General features: G+C 39.2%; 1 protein-coding gene across 1 annotated transcript in view; it reads left to right on the top strand.

The window, feature by feature from the left end:
• STX12 (syntaxin 12) overlaps positions 1–8,863 on the top strand; it is a 49,076-nt gene extending 40,213 nt beyond the window's left edge. Inside the window, exons 7-9 of the mRNA XM_006862229.1 lie at positions 5,589–5,661; positions 6,413–6,495; positions 8,144–8,863. Coding sequence (XP_006862291.1) covers positions 5,589–5,661; positions 6,413–6,495; positions 8,144–8,236 — 249 coding nt within the window. The 3' untranslated portion in view covers positions 8,237–8,863. The remainder of the gene's footprint in view (positions 1–5,588; positions 5,662–6,412; positions 6,496–8,143) is intronic.
• Positions 8,864–14,144: the final 5,281 nt, after the last annotated feature.

Raw genomic sequence — 14,144 nt, 5'->3', positions numbered from 1 at the left:
GCTGTTCCGCAGGAGAAAGATGAGGCTTTCTGCTCCCGTAAAGATTTACAGCCTCAGAAACCCTATACAGGGTCGCTATGAGTCGGAACCAACTCCATGGCACTTAACACCAACAACAACAACATCCATAAGCAAAAGTCCAGTTCATCAAGTTATCGCAATTTACGCTTGCTCCCTGTATCAGATTTCTTTATCTTCATCTGATCGAGTTCTGGTCAGCCACCCATCCAAGCTAGGTCAAACGGGTACTATCTGCAAGTTTGGTAGCTCGCATGCCTCCCCCCACTTTAAACCAGATGGCCACTTCACTCTTAACCCTACCCCCCAGTGGCTAGGTCAGTGTCCTTGGGCTCAGGAGTTTACAGGTCTTCTCTCTTTCATCTCAAGGTCATCAAGTGTCTGTGAAACATGGACAAACTCAGCCCATGTCTTCATTGTTGCATTTCCCCCATTTTCACTCACAGATTGACCAGGGCAGTCACCAGCGAGCCTATAAGAGTGTTTGTGTATTCCCTTTGGGCTTCAGTCTTAGGGGTTTACCTTATTGGGATGACTTTTCTTACCTTGATAACTCCAAGGCAAACAGCTTGCTGTTTGACATCAACAGCCAAACATTGCACGCCCCCATCTTTCTTTCAAGAAGTATCTTCTTTCTCTCTAGCTGTTCTGCGTTGGTCTTGCCTGTCTTTTCAATTGGGAATGTCCCACCTCCCAAGCTTCTGGGTGGGGCTCAGGATTCCACCTAAAGCCCCACACCCCACTAAGGCTTAACAAGTAGCCTATTCCAGTACCCTTTTAGATAATCCAATCAGTTATAGGCTGAAGATGGGCTTACATGCTTTCTGTTACATAATTCCCAATTTTCTTTCTTTCCCACTTAAATGTCTGTATTACAGTAGTAGGCAGGGAAACTAATATCCACAGAAGAGTCAAGCATTTTACCATTATTTCCCCTATACTTTACCCATTCGGACTATGTCTTGATTCTTATATCATAGAGCCCTGCTGTTCCTTGACTACACATACATAACAATCTACCTCTATCCCATTTAGCCCATGCATCCCTCCTAAGTCTTCCCCTATCATCATAGTTCATCTACTCCTCTCCCCTTTCTTGTGAACTGCCCTCCCCCTCCTTTTTATGGCCCGCTCCATCACCAGAGCTGTCATGTGTCTATCCTCTCACCTGCGAGTTACTGCCTTCTCCCTCCTGCCCCTGGTAATCATCAAAGAATTATTCTTTTAGTATGGAAATCTTTTCTTAAGCTTTTACAGTAATGGTCTTAGGCAATATTTGTCCTTTTGTGCCTGATGCCCTCAAAGTTCGTCCATGTTATGAGGTGTTTTGCAGCTTCATCATTATTTTTCTCAAATGCCTTTTTGCACAGTCAATAAAACATACATAGATATCTTTCTGGTATTCTCTGCTTTCAGCCAAGATCAGTCTGACAACAGTGATATCCCTTGTTCCACGTCCTCATCTGAATCCAGCTTGAATTTCTAGCAGCTCCCTGTTGATGTACTGTTGCAACCATTTTTGGATTATCTTCAGCAAAATTTTACATGCATGTGATATTCATGATAATTGTTCAATAATTTATGCAGTCCCCTTTGTTTGGAATGAACAAAAATATAGATCTCTTTCAGTCATTTGACTAGGTAACTGTCTTCCAGATTTCTTCACATAAATATAGCGAGTGCTTCCAGCACTTCATCAGCTTGTTGTAACATTTCAATTTGTATCCTGTCAATTACTGGAGCCTTGTTTTTTCCATTGCTTTCAGTGCTTCTTTGACTACTTCTTTCAGTATCATCATTTTTTCTTTTCTTGCATTTTATTGTGATTTGGGTGTAAATTCACTGAGCAAATTATTTTACCATTCAACAATTTATACCCATTTTGTTTTGTGGCATTAGTTGCAGTCCCTTCATTGTAACAGCACTTCCCCCACTTCCTCTCCAGCTTCCCTGTTTCCATTCACCCCTTCCCTGCCTTGTGATCTTTGTTTTTGGGAAACTGCTGCCCTTTTGGTCTCATATAGTTGATTGTTCTGAGGAGCACATTCCTCATGAATTTTATTGTTCATTGTGTATTGTTTGTCTGAAAAATGATCTTCAGGTTCAGTTCTAGGTTTGAAGGGTGTCTAAGGGCCATAGTGGGGCTCCCTCCGTATGATAATCACTGGACTGTGAGCCACAAGGTCAGCAGTTTGAACTCTTCAGCCACTCTGTGAGAGAAAGATGAGCTGCTGCTCCCACAAAGATTTAAAGCCTCAGAAACCCTATATAGGATTGCTGTGAGTCAGAACTGACTCAACAGCATTTAACAACAAAAGACCATAATATTAGGGGTTCCACTAGTCTCTATCAAACCAATAAGTCTGGTCTTTTTTTATGATTTTGAATTTTGTTGTACATTTTTCTCCCACTCTGTCCAGGACCTTCTGTTGTGATTCCTATCAGAGTGGTAAGGGAGTGGTAGACAGGCACCATCTAGCTCTTAGCTCTGGTCTCCTGCTAGTGAAGGTTTTGTTTCGGGGACCTGCCTCGACATAGAGGTTCGGTTCACGAGGAGGAGATACCTGACGGCGGTAAAGATATATCAAGAATACACAGAAGGAGACAAAGAGAGAGACAAAGAGACACTCCGAAACCAGAGTGAATGCTGTACTGGCATCAGGCAGATCCTGCATTGCAAACATCTCAGCCACGAAGGCCATAATATCCTGCATAGTAAAAATCTTAGCTAAACAGGCAGTATGGTTGCAAGGCTGGACTGTGCCCCCTGCATGCTGTAATGCACACCTTGCCAGTTGTAATGCACCTGGATTCGTTCTGCGCCTTCCTTTTATTTAGGGGAGGAGCTTCACACCAAGCTGGGAGGGACTTAGGCAAGGTACAGCTAACATCAGTACTTTTCCAGACATTCAGGTAACTTTACATTGTACTTCACTGGTTCGAATCCCAGGCCAGCAACTTGGATTGTCAGGCCCAATTAACATATCTATAGCCCCTGAGCTCAGGTGGGGGAAGGTGAGAGGTAAGGACAAAAGCTTGGGCGGAGTCCCGCTGTTTCGGCTTCCTGAGCCAGGTTTTCAGGAACTTGGCTGAATAGCTAACACTTGGGAGAGATTCGGGGTGGATGGCTTTTTTGTCTGTAGAACAAGGGACTGTCAGGTAGCTAAGATGTTTTTAGTTAGTTAATCCTTTGGAGAAAGGCTTGACCTTGCAATTTTTACAGTCTGGGCTTTTAGGAAAATATCACATTTATCTGTGGATTATCAAAGGCTCCATGTATTAAATTAATACATGTAACTGAATATTAAGATGAAAAACAATTTGCTACTGACTGCCAGGTGGCTAGATCTGTTACACTCGGGCCTATAGGGCCTCGAACCTCTGACCAGTCTTACACGGTCTGCAACAGTTTTGGTTCATGTGTTTCCTTGATTCTTTGATTTTATTCACTCTTCTTTGCTCTGAATGGGAATAAACCAATAGTTGTATCTTTGATGTCCACTTGTAAGCTTTTAAGACCCCAGTTCTACGTATCATAATAGGATATGGACTATGTTATGCCAATTGACCGAAATGTTCCCCAAGATTATGGTCCTAAGCCCTCAAGTCCAGTGACTCAATCCCTTAATATATCTTCAGTTCTTGATCATATGCTACCTCCTTAAATGGAGGTAGCAATTTAAGATCGACCAATTCTTTTTGGTACAGTGACTTTGTGTACTCCGTCCATCTTCTGTTGATGCTTCCTCTGTCATTCAATATTTTGCCCTTATAATCTTCAGTACTGCAATTCAAGGCTTGAATTTTTTCTTCAGTTCTTTCAGTTTGAAAGATGCCAAGTGTATTCTTCCCTTTTGGTTTTCTAACTCCAGGTCTTTGCATATTGCTTTATAACATCACTTTGTCTTCTCTAGCCACCCTTTGCAATCTTCTGTTCAGATCTTTCACTTCATCATTTCTTCTATTCACTCTTGCTACTTTATGTTCAAGAGCAAGTTTCAGAGTCTCATCTGACATCCATTTTGTTCTTTTCTCTTTTTCTGTCTTTTAATGACCTTTTCGGTTGTTCGTGTATGAGGTTTTTGATGCTATCCTGAAACTTGTCTGGTCTTTGGTTATTATTGTTCAGTGCATCAAAATTATTTTGAGATAGTCTCTAAATTCAGGTGGGATATACTCAAGGTCACACTTTGGCTTTCATGGTCTGGTTTCAATTTTCTTAGGTTTCAACATGAACTTGAGTGTGAGCAATGGATTTTTTTTTTTTTTTTTTGCAAATCTAACCCTGGCCTTGATTTGCTTGATGATATTGAACTTCTCCACCTTCTCTTTCCACAGATATCGTCTATTTGATTCCCATATATTCCATCCAACAAGGTCCATTGTGGTATAGTTAACTGTTTATGTTGTTGAAAAAGATATTTGCAATGAGTTAAGTCATTGGTCTTGTAAAATTCTATCATGTAATCTGAAGCATTATTTCTGTCAGTAGGCCGTATTTTCCAACTACTGACTTTTGTTTCTGACTTTTGCGTTCCAATTGCCAGTAATTATCTGTATCTTGATTGCATGTTTGATCAGTTTCAGACTGGAATGTTGGTAAAAATCTTCAATTTAAAATTTTTTTAGCATTATTGATTGCTGTGCACATTTGAATAATAATTGTATTGACTAGTTTTCCTGGTAGGTGTAGCCTATCACTGACTGCATTGTACTTCAGGATAGATCTTGAAATGTTCTTTATATGATGTCACTCTTCTTGAATTTGTCATTCCTGGCATAGTAGATGATATGATTATCTAATTCAAAATGGCCAGTACCAGTCCATATCAGCTCACTAATGCCGAGGATATGTGTTTCTATACAGTCTGTTTCATTTTTTTATGACTTCCAGTTATCCTAGACACATACTTAATACATTCCATGTTCTTATTATTAATGGAAGTTTGCAGCTGTTTCTTCTCATTTTGAGTTGTGCCACATCAGCAAATGAAGATCCTGAAAATTTTACTTGTCATATTGTTAAAATGGACTCTATTTTGAGGAGGCAGCTCTTCCTCAGTGGTATTTTGAGTGCCTTTCAATCTAAGGGGCTCATCACCAGGCACTATATAAGACACTGTATCAGTTTCACACCACTGCTATTCATAAGGTTTTCACTAACCAATTTTTTAAGAAGTAGATTGCCAGGTACTCCTCCCATCTAGTCTGTCACTGTCTGAAAGCTTTGCTGAAACCTGTTTTCTGTAGGTGACCTGGCTGGTATTTAAAATATTGGTGGCATAGCTTCCAGCATCACAGCAACACAAAAATTACCGCAGTAACAGATGAGTGGTAGAAAAGCATGTGTATTATGTTAATAGCCAGAACTCTAGGTAAATTAAGGAAATGAATCTTCAACATGTTGCTTATTGTTGTTGTTGTTAAGTAATGTTGAGTCAACAGTACTTAACATAACAACTCTGGATAGGGTTGCTGAGGAGTGGCTGATGGGTTTGCACCACCAACCTTGTGTTGTGGTTGGCAGTCCAGTGCTTACGTATCCTGTAATTGGTTTTTGTGTTTTTTAGGCTGACATTTTGGATGTCAACCAGATATTTAAAGATTTGGCTGTGATGATCCATGACCAAGGTGATCTGATTGGTATGTATTATTGGTAACTTAAACCTCCAGGTGAGTTGATAGTGTTTGTGTGCAAATAAATAAGTCATCTCAGCCATAGAAAGTTTAAGAATGTCATTAAAACAAATTTTTTTAAATTTGCTAACATACTTTTTAAGCATTATTTTTATGTTGTCAAATGTAGATGTTATGGTAAGACCTCCTTGAATGCTTAGCTCCGTTCACTTTCCAAAGCCTCTGACAAATCTTTTAACTCTTTAGGGAAATAGCTGTCAAATTCCCAGCTTTCAGTTCTAGAAATCTGTACAATTTTTGAATTAGTAACTTTAAGGAAAAAAATTTTATGTTTGAAAATAGTTTTAAGTTTACATAAAGTTCAGAAATAAAAATGTTACAAAAAACTCCTTTATACCATTTACCAAGATTCACCTTTAAATAATATCCTACCCTGTTTGCTTTTTTGTTTGCGCTCTCTCTCTCTCCCTCTGTCTCTGTGTCTCTATATAGACATATGTATATATATGTAATTATTTCTGAACCATTTATGGAGTGGGTGGCATACTTCGTAGCCCTTTACCTCGAAATGCTTCAGTATTTATTTCCAAAGTATAGAGCTATTCTCTTATAAGGCTAGTAGCTTTTGATTTCCTTGTTGGATAGTTGGGATAATAACATTGAAACCATACATACATACAACATCAGTAGTCAGCTAAATTTTTAGTTTTTAAATGTTTACATGTGGTACAACACCCACTTATTCTTCCTTTTGCAGATAGCATAGAAGCCAATGTGGAAAGCTCAGAGGTGCATGTTGAAAGAGCCACTGATCAGTTACAGCGTGCTGCTTACTATCAGGTAAAAGCAGGTACCAATGCCAGGCACTCTGTGCTTCAGATTCTATGGATGACGCATTGAGAACAGTGGAAGCATCTAGCTTAGGCATATGCCAGAGGCAAACAGTCAAAACTGTACTCCTCGGTCCACTTTTAGTATTTTTCTTTGCAGAGAAGTCTACAAAAGACATCATACCATGAGTAATCTTACATAGAAGCCTCCTAGCTACAAAGCTGACTCCATAAGCTAGCATGACACCTAAATCTTGCATGTTGTTGTTGTTAAGTGCCATCGTGTCAGTTCTGATTCATAGCGACCTTGTATAGGGGTATCAGGGAGCAGCAGGTGGACTTGAACCACCAGCATTTCAGTTAGCAGTCCAGGTAATTGGACTGAACATTGTTTAGTCTACTGAACATTGTTTGAGCTAATATACTGGGGGGGGGGGCGCGGGAATGGTGATTTTGTGCCGTGGAGTTAGTTCCAACTCATAGCGACCCTGTATAGGATTTCTGAGGCTGGAAATCTTTATGGGAACAGAAAGCCTTATCTTTCTACAGTGGAATGACTGGTAGTTTCGAAATGCTGACCTTGAGATTAGCAGCTGACTTGTAACCACTACACGACCAGAGCTCCTTAGGGCTTTATAGGTAATTTTTGTTGACTCTTGTCATATGGGATGGATGTCGAATCATCCTGTTATTTATCTTAGAATTAAAAAAGAAACACAAAACCCTGTTGCTGTTGAGTAATTTTTGATTCATGGTGACCCATGTGTTACAGAGTAAACTGCTCTGTAGAGTTTTGTTGGCTCTATTCTTAATGCAAGCAGATCTCTAGGCCTTTCTTCCAAGATGTGAACTGCCATCCTGTCAGTTACTAGCCACCTTGCTCCTCATCTGTGACGTGTTGTTAAGTGCCATTGAGTCACTTCTGGTTAATCATAAAGCTGGTTCTCTAAAGTGAGATTCTAGATATTAGTTGAAATTCCAATTTTATGACTTTTATTTGAATCTTTATTTCAAAATACTTGTATTGTATGGCCTTTTTTTTTTTTTTTTTTTTAAATAGCATCTCATTCATTTCTCATGTTCCCAGCATAGCTGTATTTTATCTAGTAAAGACACAGTGTGTTTAATGTTAGTGTTGGCTTGAAAAATCAAGTGAGAGCTTTAGTATCCAACAATAAAGGAATCATTAAATAAATCATATACACTTACTCAGTAATTTATTATGTAGGCATTAAAATAGATATTTATGAAGAGTTTTAATAAAAATTTTTATCCTAAAACATTACATGTGAAAACCAGGAAAGCTCATACAGTGTGATCCCGAGTATGTCACATAACAATATGAATAGATAAAAGATCAGAAAAAAACACATGCGCAAATGTATAAATAACTTATTTTGTTGCAGATATGTATGCCTAAGCAGCATACATATCACCAGCCCCTTTGACAAATTATTTAGGGACCTGGAATTAACATGTGCACTCCTGCCAGCACTAATCAACATTGGCAACTTGGAGACAGTCTGCATATTCATGCCTAGATAGCATTAATTTTTCATTTCCAGGAGGCAGATTTCTGAAGCCTTCTTAGGGTCTTAGTCATAACACAGAACAACCTTGATTTCATGAGTACCTTCTTTACATATTTCTTTCCCCAGAAAAAATCTCGCAAGAAGATCTGTATCCTGGTGCTTGTGCTGTCAGTGGTTCTTTTAGTCGTGGGATTTATTATCTGGGTAGCTAATAAATGACGTGAGTGCCCCAGAGCCTCCTTCCGCTCAGCTGCTTTCCAGGGCAAGGGCTTGTTGGAGTCTTGCCAGAACAAACTGATCACAAGAAACGAGCTGACACCGGACTGTCCTGTAATAATTTAGTTAGAAACTAACTACTAACTAGTCCTTGGAATTAGTGACCTGTGGAGACAGTATTTATCAATTTATGTATACATCTTATGGATTTCTCAAATTAGGAAGTAACATATATGGATTTTGCTTTCTCTTGTATTTTTATTGCCCTTTGTCCCAAGTATATACTGAAGATTCCATTCTAGATGCTCTTGTTTTCACAGGTGACACTACAGTCTCGTAATATTGTCTTTTATGTGCATACCACGATTTACCTTTTTATTAGCAGCTAAATAGAATTACATTTTGGTGCCCTGCATATTGGAGTCTGTCAGAAACTGTATAAATAAGTCAACAATTTTTATTATTTAATATTTGGATTTGAATTTCTTAGAAGTCTATTCTCTATCTGCTTTGAAAAATGTTGGCACTGTATTGAACTGTAAAGTAAAAATTGCCTATGTGATCCGGATTAAATGAAAAGGATCTATTTGAGCTTGGGGTACATGTTACTAAGTTGGGCTTAAAGTTCACTTCATTATCTGGTGGGGTCTTCTAGAGCAGTTCATCCTTATATACACTAAGCCATTTTGTTCACTTTTTGAAGAGGTTAATTTAATTAACATTACTCCATGGGGTCCAGGTCCCTCTCCTAACTGTATAGAAAGGGAAAATTAGACAAAGCATGCTTTTGGACAGCAGATAGGAATTGTTTGGAATGATTTAACCTTTTTGCTGTCATAGTTCACCTGTGATTCCATATTCCTGGTGAATGATAAATATTTCTGCCAAAAGGCTGTTCCCTACCCTATAAGGGTTACTAGGCATTTGATGGGAGGAAGAGTTTAAAAGTTAGACTGAGGCTGGTTTAAAATTTAGTCCTGTGAACCTGGTGATAAAGCAAAGAAGAGGTTCATTTTTGTAAATAATACTGGTTTGGCTTATCCTAATTTATGAACAAGAGATTAATTTCTCCATGCACAGTACACACAGACACATAAATATTTCAGTAAAAGATTGCTGTCTTGTAACATAAATGTTGTCCACTCCCTTTTTTCACAGGCCCAGAGCAGTTAAAGGGAATACCTTTTCTTTGGGCTGTCACATAAATATGAATTAGGCCAGTGATTTCAATTCATCCTTTATTGGATTAAAGGATATGGCTACCCTGGATATATTTGTATCTTTCCTCCATTCTACTTAATGTTACTCAATCATCTTTTACCAAACTAATGTGAATAGCAGAGAAACAAGGACCCAAATGCATAAGTTTCTTTGCTTTCTTGTACCATTCCACCCAATTAATACAAATAAACATTTTTTAAAGTTTTTGTAGTCAGTTTTTATGAGTAAACATCCTACTGGGGTTTGTATTAGATAATGTGCTGTCCTCAGAAAAATTGAGCTCTCCAACACTCCTAGGTGATCGGATGAGGGTTTGTTTGTGGCCTGGGATAGGTGCATCTGCAGTCTTGTGAAAAACAGGACGGAGTTGTTGGTGTGACACCGTTTCCCAAGCAGCAGCTTCTGATCTATTTCCTTGGTTCTACAATCAATTGCCCTTACAACTGCACTTGGATATGTCATTTGTAATATTTCAGGAAAGATAAAAACTCCTTATTGTGAAAAATAATTTTGAGTAGAATAAAATGCCCATAGTTCTATTCTACAATACTCTGTAATCCAGGGGTAATGGTAATGGTGGTCATGGGTAGCAAAGATGAACTTGGATTAGAATTTATGATGATTGCCAAAGAGATTCTTCTAGTTGATCCTAATAAACATACTCATAGAATCCTCCTGACCCAAGCCTTGATCATTTTTGGGGCACCGTGGTCTAGAACAGTGGTTCTTAATCTTGGGCTTCACACTGGAAACCGGAAAAAAATGCTGATACCTACATTCTCCTGTCCCAGATTCTAACTTAATAGTCTACAGTATTGCCTAGGCATAGGGGTTTTCAAACATTCCAGATAATTTTAATGCACAGCCATGCTTAAGAACCATTAGTTTGGAGTTCAAAAACTAGATGGGTACAGAAGACCTGGAGAATGTTAGCTCTACCTTTAACTTGCTTTAGGTTTTTGAACAAGTTACTCAGCTCACAGGCCTCAAGTTTTCTCAATTTGTATTTCTTTTCCAGCTATAGAATTCTTGGATTATAAGGATTTCATGCATTTAAGTATGAACATAAAAATGATATGTTTGCCTCTATTTTCCTTTTCTGTTTGTTTGTTTTTTATCCCCTCGCCTTCCATTACCTTTCTTTTATGGTGCATTCTAGGAAGGGAGTGGGCAAATCTAGCATTTTTCATCAAATGAACTAAAATTGTAGTACTGTATAGGATCAAGTAGAAATTTGGAAATATTCCAGAAAAAGAGCTTTCTAGATGCCAGACTGTTGCTCCAAGGAGGGGAAGGTTCCCTTGCAGCAACACACAATCTAATTCTCAAGCTAAACTTCAACTGCCTTGTATTGTTGGAAGGAAGGTCAAAATGAAACCTTAAAGTCAACGCAAAGTATAACATCCCAAGGTGCCTCCATTCAGTCCAGAGGCTGTCCGCAGTCATGAGAATGTGCCTTCTGTTTTGGCTTACTAAGTGTAGACCAGAACCCAACTTGAGTCTCAGTCTATCCTGTTCCCTAGGACTAAGGATGGATCCGGAACTTCCTCCCTGCTTTTCCAAGCCTGTTTAGTATATCTCTAAGCCTTCAAAGGAATTCTCATTACTGCTTTCTAGATCCACAAAATATAACTACTTTCGACTTTCTGCTTAACCAGGAAATAGCTTTTCTAAAGGTTTTGATTCCCAGGCCTTAGTTTTAAGTCAACTGAGTGGTTCTTTTTAATATTACCAAAATGAAATTTAATTAACAATGTAGCACTTTTTTAAAAAGGGTAATAGAATTTTCAATGCTGGACTGTGATTCAAGACCAAGTTTTTACCAGTCTATAGAGAAATAAGAACAAATTTTAGTGGGCTTTTAAAAGTGCCATCTTTGAGTCTGACCTAATATTCTTCCAACTTTTAAAAAAGGATATTTTAGTATTATAAAAATGAAAATGTGGAAACATTAAATGGCATTTTTCATTTTTAAATCTCCGTAAGTGGCAAAATAAAAGTTGATTCCACCATGTTACTCCCCCCACCAGTCTGTGACATCTCTAAAATCTATGAACCATTCCCATAGACTAGCCCTATCATCTTACAAAGACTCTGAGGCCAGGAATGCCAGTCTAATACAGAACTGCAAAGGACTGTGGAGGTGTGCTGCGTATCATCATCTGTGAGAGAATACTTGAACCCTCATCATCAAGTTACAAAACAAAATGTTCTATCATTTTCTCATACCCACAAAACCTTCTAGGGAGTGGCTTTTTTCTTGACCCCTTTTATAGTTTAGGAAACTTGAGTTTTAGTAAGTAAGTAACCTGCCCAGAGTCACTCAGTTTATAAGTGATGGAGCCAGGATTTAATTTCAAGTACATGGCCTTCAAAAGCACACCTCTGGACAGTATAATGCACTGCTGCATGCCACAGGTTCAGTGATATAAACCATCCTCATTAGCTCTTCCATGAAGCCTTCCCTAACACCTAGAGGAGTGGCAGTGTCTACCCAACCTTGTCTTCCATCAGTTCCTTGTGAGCTTTGCATCATTCACCACCATACTAAGTGAAACCTCCTGCTTGTGCTATCTATACACACACATGAAATGTTTTCAGTGTCTCCTTTTGAGCACCCATAAATCATGTCAAAGAGTTTTGTTTTCAAGTTTTCTGACATTAATATGCTCCTAATGTCTTAACGCAACCGCACTTAACAATGAGTCAGAATTGACTCATAACAACCCTGTATAGGATTTCCAAGGATCAACTGGTGGGTTTGAACCACCAACTTTTGGTTAGCAGTCCGGTGCTTACCCTATAGTGCCATATTAAAGGAGCATATTAAAGACATTAAGTTCCATCGAGTCAGCTTTGACCCATAGTGGCCCTATATGGGCTTTCCAAGGAGTGTCTGGTAAGCTTGAAATGCCAACCTTGCAATTCAAACCCACCTTGCAGTCCAGCGCATTAACCCACAGCACCACAGCAGTACTCAACATTTTAAAGACATTGTTGTTTACAAAGTGCCTTCAAGTCGGTTCCCACCCATAGTGACCCAGTATACGTTTTCTGAGGAGAGACTGGTGAACTTGAACTGCCAACCTTGCGGTTCAAACTGACTTTGCAGTCCAGTGTATTAACCCACAGTGCCACACCAGGACTCCTTAGAGACATTAAGAGCATGTTAATGTCACAAAACTTTTGAAAACCTTTTGACATGATTCATGTAAGCTCCTAATGATTTTAGGGAGTACCAGTGTGTTGCTGTAGAATAAGCACTGGACGGCTAACTGCAAGGTTGGTAGTTCAAACCCACTAGCCGTTCCTTGGGAAACCCTGTGTAGGATGGCAAAGTGTTGGAACCTACTGAACTGCACTTAATGTCTTTAGATGCTATTCTACGGAAACATCAAAAGCTAAGGACTTAATCTCTCTTTTTGTTGCAATAACAAAATCCAAAGGCAGCTAGCTCATCACTCTTTCCATGCCTGAAAGGTAAAGGCCTTGACCACTGCCCTTCAGTTTGTTGACATCATTGGTGCCCCAACAAAGAGCATTTTGCTTTATAAGGGATGAGGTAAGAATAATTTGACACATCAGAGGCCAGTTGCGCTGGAAAAAGGGAACATGGCTGAGGAGGAAAGAATTTTTTTAAATTGTAAGGGTAATAATATGGAAGCTTTGCAAGTATGGTCATCCCCACCCCCCAAACAAACAAAACCTGTTGCCCTCAAGTCAGTTTTGACTCATATTGACCACCTGTGTATTACAGAGTAAAATAGGATTTTCCTGGTTAGAGATCTTTAGGGAAGCAGCTTAACAGGCATTTCCTTTTGTGTTAACACGGTACATTTCAGCCACCAATTTTTAGGTTAGTTGTTGCTGTTAAGTGCTATCGAGTGACCCTGTGTAGGGTTTCCAAGGAGCAGCTGGTGAGCTTGAACTACCAACCTTGCAGTTCAAACGGCTTTGTAGTCTGGCATTAACCCACAGCACCACACCAGGACTCCTTTAGGTTAGTAGTCAAGTACAAAGTAGTCAAGTACAAGTTGTTTGCACTACCTGGGGACCTGCTGGGTGCCACCGAGTTGTTCCTAACTCATAGCGACCCTGTATAGGGTTTCTGAGACTAATTAAAGAAGCAGAAAGCCTCATCTTTTTCCCTTGGTGCAACTACAAGATTTGAAACACTGACCTTGTAGTTAGCAGCCTAGTTCATAATCCACTATGCTACCAGGATTCCTGTAGTAATGTAGTTAGCACTATTGTTGTTAAGAGTGGCTGGTGAGTTTGAACTGCCGACTTGGTGGTTCAAACCTACTTTGTGGTCCAGTTAACAACTTATTGTTGTTAAGTCCCATTGAGTTGGTTCTGACTCATAGTGACCCTGTATAGGGTTTCCAAGGAGTGACTGATGAGTTTGAACCACCCACCTTGCAGTTCAAACTAACTTTGCAGTCCAGTGCATTAACCCACAGCATCACACTTGTTGTTATGTACCATGGAATTAGTTCCGACTCATAGTGACCCTATACAGGGTTTCTGAGGATGGTATTTTCAATAACCTTATATGCATGCGAAAGCTGGACAGTGAATAAGGAAGACAATAGAAGAATTGATGCTTTTGAGTTATGGTGTTGGAGGAGAATATTGAAAGTGCCATGGACTGCCAAAAGAACCAATAGATCTGTGTTAGAAGAGGTGC

The sequence above is a fragment of the Chrysochloris asiatica genome, unplaced genomic scaffold, assembly GCF_000296735.1.
Source record: "Chrysochloris asiatica unplaced genomic scaffold, ChrAsi1.0 scaffold00047, whole genome shotgun sequence".
Taxonomy (NCBI): Eukaryota; Metazoa; Chordata; class Mammalia; order Afrosoricida; family Chrysochloridae; genus Chrysochloris; species Chrysochloris asiatica.
The sequence above is the reverse complement of the archived record's forward strand: the minus strand, read 5'-3'. Positions and strand labels throughout refer to the sequence as shown.